This window comes from Ruditapes philippinarum, unplaced genomic scaffold (assembly GCF_026571515.1).
Source record: "Ruditapes philippinarum isolate M1 unplaced genomic scaffold, ASM2657151v2 ctg2761_1_1_1_1, whole genome shotgun sequence".
Classification (NCBI taxonomy): Eukaryota; Metazoa; Mollusca; class Bivalvia; order Venerida; family Veneridae; genus Ruditapes; species Ruditapes philippinarum.
Genome location: NW_026855805.1, coordinates 43,553 through 58,649, shown reverse-complemented (window position 1 = coordinate 58,649; position 15,097 = coordinate 43,553). Strand labels below are relative to the sequence as shown.

Genomic DNA, 15,097 nt, shown 5'->3' with positions numbered 1-15,097 from the left:
AATGGCTGGAGAATGTACGATGTTTACAGAAATAAAAATTCAGCAAGAACTGGAAAGGTTCAATGCTAACCGAAACATTTGTATAAGCCATCATAAATATTTGCAAAATACGAACTCTTTTGTGGTTGTCGTTGGAGGCACGTATTTTAAGCTACCATTCTTTGTATATTTCAATATCTTAATTAATGCTACATCACTTCTTTTCAACTAGAATTTAAATTCGTTTTAATCAAGTCTGTTGAAATAAACCTTTTACACATGTATTTTTTTATATTGTACGAGTAATAATGACTTAACGGTACTGGAAGTGGCAGTAACAATATATGTGAATGCTACAAAGATTCAAATGATTGATATTTCGAAGTTTGATCCCCTATCTCAACGACTTCGAACCACCGAAACCTCGCTGACTGATACTATAGTCACTAAAATGAAATACATGTATATGTAATTTTATTTTCGATGAAGAGTAGCTGGTCTTAATTAAATTTGAATGATATAAGGCTGAAGGACATTACAACATTCTGATAAAACTATACATTATAAAAAAACAACAACAACATACTCGTATATTCATAAACGGACATGCATTTGCTTCTGATCTGAGACTCTATTTGAAAGTGAAAAGAAATCAACAAACTACAATTGCCATATATGAAGATGCATTCAGTTTTGAAACCAGATTGTGTTGACTAAATGATATATTTATTTATATCTTTTTAAGTATAATATTATAGTTAAACTGTTACAGGACATACGGGACAAGATTTATCCACGATAATTAACACGTACAACCCGAAAGTGGTGATTCTAGAACCAATAGCTATCTTTGCTGATTCTCTCAGGAAGAAGTTTGAATCCAATTCAAGGTGCGTGTTTATAGAATGACCTGTTTTAGGCTATAATATCAATTGCGAACTACGTATATATGGGGGGGGGGGGGGGGCAAATTTGGCTATAAATAATGGTGTAGGGGTTAAAGTACATGTTTACTTTAAAATAATCAACAACTCAAAACAGTAACAAAACAAAAAAGCTGTGCTTAGCAAATTAAAAACTTAAATGACCGATATTTACGTTTAAACACCAAACACGTTTGCTTTTCAATTTCCTATGAAATGTTTCATGAAAATAGATAATCATTTAATAACATCTCCCAACATTTATCTCATTACAGCAAACATTTTTGCACTTTTGTATCCTAAGGAGTTCGTGGAAATAGATGGCCATTTTATAACTATTCCCAAAATTTATCTAATTACAACAAACATTTTTGCACTATTGAATCCTAAGGAGTTCATGGAAAAAAGATAATGAATTAATAACTTCTGTCAACATTTATCTCCATAAACCAAACATTTTTGCACTTTTATATCCGAAGGATTTTGTGGAAATACATGACCATTTAGTAACATCTCCCGATATTTACTCCCATATCCTGAACACCTTTGTCTTTATCCATCTGATCACTTTTCATCTATTACAGGGTTACTGTCCTAAATTTTGGACTTGGTAAAAGAAACGAGTTGGCAAAAATTGACAACACAAACAATATCACGTCTGAAAATGGCGGAAACAAACTGACAGTTGAGATGAAGGACGCTACAGAATTCTTTAGAAGTATCCGAGTTGGAAAGTTTGATATTGATCTGTTGATATTAGATTGCGATGGATGTGAACTGGGTGTGCTTGATAATATAATTGAATCTGAATTTGTGAAGAACTTCAAAAATGTTCAGATTTATTTCGCGCATGCGCAGAATAGGAATGCTAAAGTAAAGTAATTAGTAGAATGCTAATTCAGCAGTTATTGTCACGAACGCATAGAGTGACATTACAATATAAATATTATTTGGAAAACTGGCGTAGAAAAGATATACCATGATTCTATAACAATTTACTATAGTAAATTGTTTAAGAATTTATTCATTGCTTTCATGCGGAGTTATTATATTTTTATTATCCCCCAAAATTGGAGAGCATAACATATTTACAAAGTATATATAATGTACATACAACAGAAGAGAATTATATACAAATGCATAACATTGTAATATAAAAGATACAATAACATGAAATTCTTTTACAATTGTAAACTTATGACTTATGGGTGTATATTGTTGTCTTAAACGAAAGCGAAAGTTAAGACAATGTTTTAAATCATTCGTTTTAAACATGAACATTGCTATATTCATTCTATGTGACAAAAAAAATAAACAAAGTTACTAAGTCCCGTACCAATAACTGAATCTTAATCGAAAAACGAAAAATTAAGAGAAAGTGAAAGTACAGTCTTTGTGTTCATGCTTTATATATGACTATCAATAGACGGATGTCATAAGCATTATTCCTAAATAAATCAATGATCTTAATCATTGAAAAAAAAACACCGAAAAAACGGAGCAGGTAAATAAAAAATAACTATACAGTTTATGTCTGAGAAAAATACTACATATACTATTAAGCGATTAAATTGCCTGCTTCTTTTTTTTAAACGTGGAGATAAAAGTTTTGCAAGCGCGATAGCAATTTGAAAGTTGACAAGTACATTATCAACAATTTTACATGCGATATGTAAAAACATTTCACATTGATATCTGTAGTTATGCTGTATTGGTCAAAACCTAAATTTGATATAATTGCGTTCCAGAAGGCGCGTCTTTCAGTCTCTTTCCTGCGACAAAAACACATAAGATGTTCTGTAATGTCATTTGTTAGAAGATTTCAAATGCTACAACGACGCACAACTGCCTTGTCAAGTATTTCAGCAACCCATTTTAGACCCGGATTTTGTCGAATAATAACCCACATTGATTACCTTCATCTGTAAAATCTTCTTCCATTTTAATTTAGATGGAAACACACCGGTATCAATAAAAGTATATAAATGACGTACAACAAATCATATTTTTGCAGTAATCTATATATGTCTGGAATAAATCCATGTTTCTGTTTATCCACATTCATATATCTAATCAATCTATTAACAAATATCTGTTTAGCAAGATATTTAGATGGCAATCGGCATAATTGACCAAATAACTGTAATTTCCTGTAATTTATCATAGTAAGTATGTTTGGTATATTCAACATACATTATGCAAACTTTGTGGAAATAGATTTATGAAAAGTTTGTATAAATTTAACACAGAAGTTGTGTGCTAATTCTAAATTGGATATGTCTTTATTTGAGTAACAGGTCCAGTTTTCACAACCATATAGCGCTTTAGGTACAACAACTGCCATGTATACTTTTCGGAGTGAAGCAGGACTTATAGAAACTGGATGCAATCCACTGCTACAAATGCTTAGTAACGTACCACGTAACTTAACACATGCGTCTTTCATTGACTTCATCGTTGACAAATGCTGATCACATTCAACACCTAAATGCTTATATGTGAAGTTAATAGGTATGACGTCATTTCAAAGAGAAAATATCACCGAGTCATTTACTTGAATAGCTGGGTTAAACGTTATAACAGCGCTTTTTGAAGGGTTGTATAGGAAGCGCCATTTTCTCGAGTAAATGTTACAAATCTTTAGCATGTTATCTAGACCAGCGCTCGAGAATGATACCAGTACCATGTTATCGGCAACGGTGGGGCACGACATATTTAAATTGTAAATGCAAACGCCATTCGAGCTGTCTTCCAACTCGCGTATCAATCCATTTATGAAGACAAGATACATTGAAGGTGAACTGATTCCTCCGCAGTATTGGGAAATAGTTAGAAGCAGTGCCTTTGTACTGTACATAACTGTATACATTTTTATACATATCATAAAACGACTTTAAAATGTTGGTATTAATATGTTCCCCGTTGTCTGAAATAGTATGTAGTAATTTATAAAGTTAACCATTTGTCCAGACGCGGTCGAAAGCCTGTTTGCAGTCTAGAAAACATATGTAGACCGATGAAGAGTTTTCACGTGCAAAATGTAAGCACTCCCTTAATGAAAAAGATGTCATTAAACAGCCGAGGTGCTCCTGAAACCCACCTTGTTGAGAACTAATGGAGGATAATATGTGTTTTTTACATTCCCTAAGCAAATTTATTTCACACACTTTAAGTATTGATGAAGTCAGACTAATGGCTCTATAACTGTTGGGGTCGTCATGTTTCTTATTGCCACCTTTACGAAGAGTAATAATTTTACCGCGTTTTAACGAATCTGGTATATCACCACCTCTTAATATCAATGTATAGAAATTTACTAATACCGGTGATAATATATCCGCGCCATATAACAAGTGTTCGTGGGCAATACCATCCGGTCCGCTTGCCTTACCTCTCGATAAAGTCTGAATGGCTGACTTTACATCTTCCTCGAATATAGTCACATTATTATTGAGATTCATTTTATTAAAAGACTCACTCACATATTGTTCTACAAAATCATACCAAGGTTTATCAAACTGTTCTGAAGCCGTAGGTTTATACAGATCTTTGAAATAATTAGCCCACTGCTCTGCTATATCACTGCGACAGTTGTATTTTATTCCATTGAAGCACATGCTACTTCCTAAAACGCTAGTTTGTTGTTTACGTGCCTGAATATCTTTCCAAAACAAATCACTATTTAATTCAGCTTTGACCTCTATTTTATGATCGAAATCACGCAAATATGAATTCACTACCGCCCTATGCAATTTTCTGAATTTAGTCTTTGCAGATTTATAATTTGCATACTCCTTGTGGTTTATTCCGCGTGGTCGCCCTGCCCGGCACCACACTTCTCTGGCTTGTTTCACTTCTTCGTGACATTGAGAAATTCAATCGACCAATAAGGTTTCATGTTCTTTCTATACTTTTTCTTTGGAAAAGATTTAGAACATAATATAATATTTTCAGTTATAGTATCATAAGTATCAGACAAGTTCTTATCTCCGTTGAAATCAATGTTTTTAAATGCACTTTTCAACTGTTCTTTATAATTGTCAATATGTATGCTTTGAACTTTTTTCCAGTTTATTGTTTCAACATTTGTATTAGTTTCGAAACTGACATCATTGTGCATGTAACACTCAAAGTTTAAACTACAAAGTATGGGTTTGTGACATGAAACATTTAAAGAACAATCATCAGCTACTTCAATGTAAGATAAAATGTTTGAGAATTCATTGCCTAACAATATATAATCAATAGTAGGCGTAAAGCGTCCATCATATGAGACATATGTACTTGTCTTATTAAAGCATCTATGCGTAGTGTTTACAGCAAATAAATTACAATCATTAATAAAACAATTCAGGGTTGCGCTCCTGCCAGAAAACTTTGCATTGTCAATGTTTGCATTAAAATCGCCCATAAAGACAATGATACCTTTATCACAGTATGTATTATAAATATCATACATCATTGACATAACTTCATTGTATGCTGTTACAGAATAGTTACTACATGGCAGATAAACTTGAAAAAATAAACAAATAATGAAGAACCAATTTCTAATTGTATCCCTATTATACGATCACTATCAGTCTCAACTTTCGAAATTAAATTGTTATAACGTCTATGCCACATTATAGATACACCACCTTTTCTCACATTATTTATATCACAAACTGTATAATGCATAAATTCCGACGAGATAGAATCCATAAAGTGAAAGTTCTTTTGCGTTAACCAATGCTCGGATAAGCCACATATATCTATATTTCCCTCATCTAAAATATTACTAAGGTAGCCCGCACTGGACATAATTCCAGTAATGTTCCATGTTACAACATTTAACATCAAAATAAGATATAAAACTGCCATAATGATCATCATTTGATATATACTTTTTTTACATATAGTTTTAGTCAACATAGCAGTTTGTTTCATCCAAAATACTGAAATGATTTGACCAATGTGAATGATCCGAAACATTCTGATATAATTCTCCCGAGTGATGCCCCTTGTATTTTTGCATATAAGGTTTTCCACTGTAAAATGGGTAATCTTGTTTGTTGCCAAATGTTGAATGCCTTACCGTCTGTAAGTGATATCCCGATTGGGTGAATCCTTTATAGGCAAGTTGACTGATGACATCACAAGCACCTGCTACCAGAATTTAGCAGATTTGCCGGTTGGCAAGAAGAACCAATATTTATATGCATTATATAGCACTATAATTTTTAAATTCTAATAACTTTTTTATTTGTGGATCGATTTTTTAAATTCTTATATCATTTGAAAGTTTTTTACATTCTTATTTTTGAAATGTAAGCGGATTTTCATTTTTTGCTTTTAAAAAAGAATGCTCAGCTATTTTTTAACTGTTATTTCAATATTAAATTTTTATTAATCTAGCACCAAGTTTAACTCTTTACCAAGAAAAAATGAAAGCGTTTTGTAAATTTATTTTTTAATTTTTAAAATATGAGTAAAATGACCTTTCTAATGATATAAAATACTAAGCTGTTTCATAAAAAATAAGTTTGTTATTGTAAATATAAAATTACTATATTTTGCATTTTATTAGCCACCATATTTTTTGCCAACCACCCGAAAGTTACCTGTATATCTTATCAGCAATTTGTTACTATTAATAGATTTCATAACAATAACATGCAACTTGCCTATCGCTATTGTTATTATGCGTCCGTCTTGACAAATATGGCCGTTCACGCCGTGACTCCAATGCCAAGCACGGTTCGCATCGAACGTAGTGTGGCCAGAAGTCATCACTAAGAACAAGCCTTGCTTTATCATTGGCTATCAGTGTCAGTTTTAGTAGAACCTTATCAGGGTTGCGACGTAACTTGAATATTCTCATTCCTCTTACACACGGCCCCTTTTCCTCGATAACCGATTTAAGGAGCTCGGTATTAAGACAAGAACTAAGGCCAAGTACACAAAATCTCTCAGTGCGTTTCCTTTTAACAAGCTTAAAATCATTTTTGAACAATCTATCACCGCTCAACACTTGTTGTTCTCGAGTTGTCACTCGTACCAGTATTGTTTCCCCTACTTTCTCAGCCTCGGGCGTATAACTTGTTACTTCATTGAATGAGACTGACCTCTCTGTTTCTTCTTGTTTGTCTGTCTCTGTGTATATTTCTGGTGTACACGCATTTTTTGAAAGTGATATGCTATCATTTTGGCATAAGCGTTCCGCTGTGTATGCGTTAATCTGCGGAGAAAATGCACAAGCATTGACAACGGTTTTGCTTTTCATATTATTTCCACTGTTTGATTTCCTTGAAAACCCCGGGTTGATGCTGCACTTCAATTAAACGCACTCGGTCTTCAAATTCAGTAACCCGCTCTACCACAGATTGCGTTATATTTCTAATCGTAGCTACTGTTGATGAAGACACAGTGTTTGTAAGCTGGGCACAACTAAGTATATCTGTCTTTATTTTTAAATAAGTATCTTTAACATATTTCATTTGCTCATTGTGTGAAATCTCTTGGGCATGCATTGTTTGTTTAATAAGTAATATGTTTACTTGTAATGAGGCTATTGAATCTTTCATTAAAGATATTTCGTTACTACAAGAACATTTTTCTGTCGGCCTTATCGCTGACATGCTCCCTACATGCTGTTTGCGGACCTTTGCAGTACTAATCATGTTCTTTAAGATGTTAAAATCGGTACATTCAGTCACGCTTATGATGTTATAGATATCTTGTGCCAATCTAAATGCAACTGGATCCCCTGAGCGCGTAAAAACACGCTTTTTGAGTTCCGCATTTTTATCAAACGGAAATTCAGCACAAGTGTATTAAAGATGTTCGAAGTAATCACATCTCATGCGATCTAAGTCGGTTTCAGAAGAATTATACTTCCGCAAAATTAACTGGACACAAATATCACGTGGGTTTTCTCTATATAACTTCATCCTCAACAGCCATAAAGTCACACTCATTGAGGTCATTCAATAGAACGTCATCAGTATACTGGTCAGAAAATACGGACAAATCATGTGTAAAATGACGTCATCTCTTGTCATCAATTGAGCTGTCGCAAGACTCCGCCTGATTAAATCGTTGCAAAGTCCAATGTTCCATTATCACCGATCTGATGATCTTCGAGCACGTAATCCATGACCGTGACAGTTATTATTAACCCCGCCTAGAACCTGAGGCTATGTCCAATCTCTTAATCCAAAACACCGTTATTCTTCAATAATGAAAATATATGTGATAACTTCTCACTATTATGAAATTAAAATGAATTATGGCGGATTGCAAACTTTGTTTTTTTCTTTCAACAGTTCACTCAATGTATTCTACGGAAGCGTCCTGGTGCCAATTTAACGTGTTCTATAAAAAATTGAAAACTCCTACGTAGGAGATAGAAAAGCCTAATTAGGAGTTTATAACTCCTACGTAGGACTTTATATGTCCTACGTAGGACTTTGCAACTCCTACGTAGGAGATAAAAAAGCCTAATTAGGAGTTTATAACTCCTACGTAGGACTTTATAAGTCCTACGTAGGAGATAAAAAGCCTAATTAGTAGTTTAAAACTCCTACGTAGGACTTTAAAAATCCTACGTAGGACTTTTTAACTCCTACGTAGGACCTTTAAACTCCTACGTAGGATTTTGTAACTCCTACGTAGGAGATAAAAAAAACCTAATTAGGAGTTTATAACTCCTAGGTATATATAGGACTTTTAAACTCCTACGTAGGACTTTTTAACTCCTACGTAGGACTTTGTAACTCCTACGTAGGACTTTGTAACTCCTACGTAGGAGATAAAAAAGCCTAATTAGGAGTTTATAACTCCTACGTAGGACTTTATAACTCCTACGTAGAGGAACACTTATAAAGTCCTACCTCCTACGTAGGACTTTTAAACTCCTACGTAGGGCTTTAAAACTCTTAATTAGGCTTTTTTATCTCCTACGTAGGAGTTACAAAGTCCTACGTAGGAGTTATCTTTTTTATAGAACATGTTAAATTGGCATCAGGACGCTTCCGTAGTATTCTCTTGGTTGGGCATAATGTCACTTTAACTTTTAGAAATTCACACACTTACAGTACAAATTAAGGAGGGAGTAAATACTTACAGATTATTCTATCCAGAAAAACTAATAAACTCATTAAAAACATTTCGGTTCATCTTGAGATTTTTATATGGATTATAACGATATTGAGTGGTCGTCATTGTACATGTCAATCGTGCTGTCATCAAACACGTTTATGACTTACTTAAAACGATCCTTAAATATCTTTTTGAAATAATATATAGATATCATGAATGACAATAAAGCTATCCTTTTCAGCTTAATTTTATTCATAGAAATTAGGATTGCATTTTGTCAACAGGTCATCGATTGGAGGAAGTCCAGTACCTCGCTTGTAATAGAATCCCTTTCGCACGCGCTCCCGTCTCGCGTGGCTACGATCAAAAGATTCCAGTGGTTGATTTAGTCTTCTTCCGTAATTTGACGAAGACAAAGAAGGAACTAAACGGCCAGCTTCCTGAAAAATACGCAAAAATCATTGAAGTTCAGCTCATTGCACTTCTGAGGGTGTCTTTTCGGCAATTTAAAAGTCTTTTCGGAAATTTATGTCTTTTTGATGATTTAAAAAATCACCAATTTTTTTTTTTTAAAAATGTGAAAAAAACATCTTAACTCGGTTAATGAGCGGAAAAATCGGGAACACTTTTGAATAACTAGCTTATACTAAATAATATAATATTATGAATATGACATAAAAATATCGACACATCCTGAACTTTTAAAGCTTTGAAATATATTGTATGGAACATACTGGTTACATTGTTACATATACCTCGTCATGTACTGAGCGTCCGATCATATAAACACTCTTTCTATCATCTCTGTGCATTTTGGCATCGTAATCAGTCTTACAGTCAATAAATCTTTCAAATGGAGGCACAACGTCAACCTGTATAAAGAAGTTTAAGTGAGTTCGGTGAAACATAATGAATGCTATATATATAGTTTATACGTTGGTTCATAGCAAATTGATTAAAGAAAATGCAGGTCTGCAAAAAAAAGATCAATTTTTGCATCAAAGATGAAAGTGACGCCATTATATGTTGCAACCCCGCTAAATGTCGCACTTGCCGCTAAATGTCGCAAACGCCACTAAATGCCGCAGAATCTTCTGCCGTTAAATGTCGCAACACTACCGTTTGATGTCGCAAGATGTATATTTATGATACAATTAAGTTAGCTAGTCGTATTTAATTACAATAAACTTTGAGTAAATGTTTGTATATACATGTATTTAGTAGCTTTGGGATATAAAGGAATGTCCCGATCCATCTGCCGACAAAATATTTTAGACAATTAGCGGCGGTTGCGACATTGAACAGCAATAGCGCGACATTTAGCTTCATTGCGACATATAATGGCGCCACAATGATTTCTAAATCTTATCTCTTTAGATTAAAATGTCTTTAAGTAGCTCCCTTTTATTGAAATCCATATTCATCAAACTTTGCAAGAGAGAATTTTAGGTATAGAATCGACATTTATCAATTTTTAACCATTGTATTTAGTCGTAAAGTAAGCCAAAATATTTGCAATCTGTAGGTAATAAACAAAACAGTGCTCATAGAAGTCTGATAATTTCGATGTTAAAGTATGATCATTTAAATGTTTAAGTCTGATAATTTCGATGTTTAAGTATGATGATTTAGATGTTCAAGTCTGATAATTTCGATGTTCAAGTCTGATAATTTCGATAAATTTCGATGTTCAAGTCTGATAATTTCGATTAATTTCGCCGTCAAAGTCCAATAATTTAGATGAATTTCGATGTTCAAGTCTGATAATTTCGATTAATTTCGCCGTTAAAGTCCAATAATTTCGATTAATTTCGATGTTCAAGTCTGATAATTTCGATTAATTTTGGAATTAAAGTCCGATAATATAGGTTAATTTCGGAGTTAAAGTCTGGCAATTTCGATGTTCAAGTCTGATTATTACGCTACGCCTATATTTCTCTGTTTAAAACTACTTACATAATAATCATTTACATGTATGTAATTTACCCTGTTTGGAATGCGAAAATGTTATTTTCGAAACATTTAGTACATCAAATATAATTTATAACTGTTTGAAAGCTCTTTTTCAAACATTATCCTATTGCTATATTTATACATTAATCGCATATACATGTATAGGCCTATCTTAAATTTTGGAACGAAAACCAGAAAACACAAAAGAAAAATGATACTTGAAATTTTTTGCCATGTACCATCGTAAAAAACAGGTATTACTAACCACTGAACTCTTCGTCCGTTTTCCGTACCCGTTATATTTACGTTCTGCAATAAGTTGGTCAATTTCATTGCGGCTCCATTTTTTTACCCCTGTAAATATACCTGTACCATCTCCAACATTGGCAATGTGCTTGACAGATATATCGTTTGTCCGCTATAATATAAAGTAAATAACAACATGGCCAATGTGCTTGACAGAAATACCGTTTGTGTTTGTCCGCTACAATATAAAGTAAATAACAACATGGCCAATGTGCTTGACAGAAATACCGTTTGTGTTTGTCCGCTACAATATAAAGTAAATAACAACATTGCCAGTGTGCTTGACAGAAATATCGTTTGACTGCTATAATATAAAGTAAATAACAAATGCTAAAGCAATGTGCTTGACAGATATATCGTTTGTCCGCTATTATATAAAATAAATAACACCATTGCCAATGTGCTTGACAGATATATCTTTTTTTCCGCTATAATATAAAGTAAATAACAACATTGCCAATGTGCTTGACAGGAATATCGTTTGTCCGCTATAATATGAAGTAAATAACAACATTAACGACGTGCTTGACAGTTATATCGTTTGTCAGCTATAATATAAAGTAAATAACGACATTGCCAATATGCTTGACAGTGCGTTATAATATAAACTAAATTACAAATGCAAAAGCAATGCGTTTGACAGTGCGCTATAATATAAAGTAAATATCAAATGCTAAAGCAATGTGTTTGACAGTGCGCTGTAATATAAACTAAATTACAAATGCGAAAGCAATGTGTTTGACAGTGCGCTATAATATAAAGTAAATATCAAATGCTAAAGCAATGTGTTTGACAGTGCGCTGTAATATAAAGTAAATTACAAATGCGAAAGCAATGCGTTTGACAGTGCGCTATAATAAAAAGTAAATATCAAATGATATAGCAATGTGTTTGACAGTACGCTGTGATATAAAGTAAATAACAACTGCTCTAGCAATGTGTTTGACAGTGCGCTATAATATGAATGCAAATTAATAATGTATAACTTAAGCAGAATGCCAACACATTAAAGTGTATAAAGCTATATACCTGTTGTAGAATTATAGGACATTTTCTTCGAGACGAACATTGTCTCTGTTTTTAATCGTAAGACATATTTAGATTTAGGACTTTCCATTAAACGCAACCCAGATATTTCAAATATATACTTTCATGTTACTGGAACAAGTGCTAATATCACCGTATTAAAATATGTATAATTATGCGATACCTCTTGTTTGATGTACTTAAAAAAACTTATTTTGACAACATTTTATTCGATAATATTTTAATGTGACGATGCGCAAATAAACAATTGAAATATGAAAGGCTGTGTTCCAATTAATATCAGCATGTATGCATGTACATGTGTATACGCTACTATGAAAACGACATTTTTATATGAATAACGTACCCAATATATGTTTTTCAACAGTCCCATTTCTTCTTGTGGGTTGAGAATAGTTTTCCCATAGACTGACATTTTCTTCCCTTCATCGTCCGCCATTTTCTTCGATTATTTAACAAAAGATTTAATAATGAAACAAATAACCCATCATTTAATTATGTGTTTGCTTGATTTTTTCTTAAATGCCTCCGAGCGCTGACGTTACTAACAACGTCGAATTGATATTGTGACGTCACGTTCTATACCATAAAACAGTCCGATTGGTTAATCCACGACGTCAATGACCCTTTGTGACCTTTCAATTACGCTGTCACAGTAATGTCAGGCCGGCACATTTTCCATTTGGACAACGTTTGAATAAAAGTTTAACAGAGTTTTCAAATATGTGGAACTGAAAGAAACAGAACATTGTTGACTGAAATTAGTCACCTAAGGTATCCCCTCAGAACCATCCCTTTTACCCAAATTTTCCACTTTTCATTTTTATGAAACGTAAACTATTGAACCAAAATTAGATATTAAAGAACATAGAAATTGTGATGTAAGTGTTTCTAGTATGTAATTCTAATTCTTTTTATTATTATTATTATCATCATTATTATTATTATTTTTATTATTATTATTGCATTCAAAAAAACCTTGTATTTCTTACATTTGTACTCGCGACTGATGCCTCGTGGAGTTTTCCTTTTGGCGCGAGAAAAATGTTTCGTTTTTCGTATACTCATGGAAAACACGAGAAAAATAAGACGAAAACAGACAATCTAAAGTTGTAGTGTGTGCACTATGAATAAGAGAATGTAACAAATGTGCATTTATTTTTAATGTATTCAACGTGTATTACTTCCCCTTAAGTGTATTGGATATGTCCGCGGCGTGAACGCGTTTTCGATATGATATGTTTTGCCTTGCTTTGGCTTAGGATCTTAAAAAAGACAAATTAACGGTATTTTTTGTTCAACCATTCGCCTCCACCGAACATTTTGGCCTTATCGCAAACATCTGAGCCGCGTAATGACAAAACCAACATAGTGCGTTTGCGACCAGCATGGATCCAGACCAGCCTGCGCATCCGCGCATTCTGATCAGGATACATGCTGTTCGCTTACAAACCCTATTACAAGTAGAGAAACTGACAGCGAACAGCATGGATCCTGATCAGACTGCACGGATGCGCAGGCTGGTCTGGATCCATGCTGGTCGCAAACCCATTATGTTGGTTTTGTCATGACGCGGCTAATCTATCTTTGTGATATTAAGTTTTAAGTTAACGTTTGTACTATAAGTATTTTCTTTAATCATTCTTCTCCTTTTCATCTTAAAGAGAAGAATTTGCGGTTTATCTCCCAACCTGAGCAGAGACTTAAGTCAAGGGCATCTGTCCCATTCCAACGCCTGATACCATATTTTCTTTAAAATGCGCATATATACGATTTCTAATGTGCTGAATATGTGTAGCCTTAAAAAGATAAAATGTCGGCCTCTTTTAAATATTTTAACATATTTTTAACAAATAAAAAAAGAGTCAAAATTGACATGATTTTGCTGTGAATACAAAATATACATGTATCGTCAAATATCTTTTGTAAAGATGTATTTATCTTAATAGATCGTTCGTTCATTCAATTTAACTAACTTTGTATATGATCAAAGTCGAGTACCTGTGAAAAACTCAATGATATCAGTAAACGCATTGTTCATGACATCATTTAAATTATTCAAATTCCAAGATGGGCTGTTAAGATAAACGCTGTACATGAGCCGTTCGTAGATTACGGTCATATATCATATTTTGAAGTATATCTGACGGTTTAAAGCATGCGCGTATCATTCACCTAAGCAATTGTGCCAAATATTAGATTTAAAAAACCCATGTGATAGTAGTGAACAAAGAAAGTAACATTCAAAATGTTGCTTTTTTATTTATGTAAAATTCAAAATGTAGAATGTAGTTTATAAATGGTATAGAGTGTAGGCATTACATAAAAAATATGTATACCTATTGCAGAACGATTTTTTAGTTCTGCTAATGTTAAACGTGATTTATATACATTTATGTAGTCCTAGTATGTGACGTTTAAAGACCTTGTACGTACTTAACGGTACGTTAGTCTGACAGTGCGCACGGCCTTGATATTTTTTCTTTTTATTTTTTTTATAGTTTTTATTTTTGACAGGTAAGAGATCTTCATTTGAACACTTCACGACGAATCATTAAGTGATTGTTTTTAAGCTTTGAAATGCTGGGAAAGAAGCGACAAACAAATGTCATCGTCTTGCATAGGTAATATCAAATTGAGCAACAGTTTCATAGTCATATTTCCTGATTACCGCCGCAAAATCAAGGGGAGCTAACTGTTGCATCCTGTTCCTCATGGAAATTCATGTTAACCTGTCGAAGTATCTTGATACATTGATTGATAGTGTTTGTTTGGGGTATATATGTGCCGCGTCACGACAAAACCAT

The 15,097-nt window shown here is 33.3% G+C and overlaps 2 protein-coding genes across 2 annotated transcripts in view; one reads left to right on the top strand and one right to left on the bottom strand.

Annotated features, from left to right (window-relative positions):
• Window positions 1-9,215: 9,215 nt before the first annotated feature.
• Window positions 9,216-12,848, bottom strand: LOC132744426 (cilia- and flagella-associated protein 90-like). The gene is made up of 4 exons (XM_060733135.1): window positions 12,637-12,848; window positions 11,203-11,355; window positions 9,740-9,856; window positions 9,216-9,424 (listed from the first exon to the last, which is right to left on the bottom strand). Exons 1-4 carry the CDS (start codon window positions 12,727-12,729, stop codon window positions 9,233-9,235), a joined length of 555 nt encoding a protein of 184 aa, XP_060589118.1. The 5' UTR covers window positions 12,730-12,848; the 3' UTR covers window positions 9,216-9,232.
• Window positions 12,849-12,960: 112 nt separating this feature from the next.
• LOC132744425 (centrosomal AT-AC splicing factor-like) overlaps window positions 12,961-15,097 on the top strand; it is a 29,953-nt gene continuing 27,816 nt past the window's right edge. Inside the window, exon 1 of the mRNA XM_060733134.1 lies at window positions 12,961-13,064. The gene's annotated coding sequence lies outside the window, so the exon portion shown is untranslated. The remainder of the gene's footprint in view (window positions 13,065-15,097) is intronic.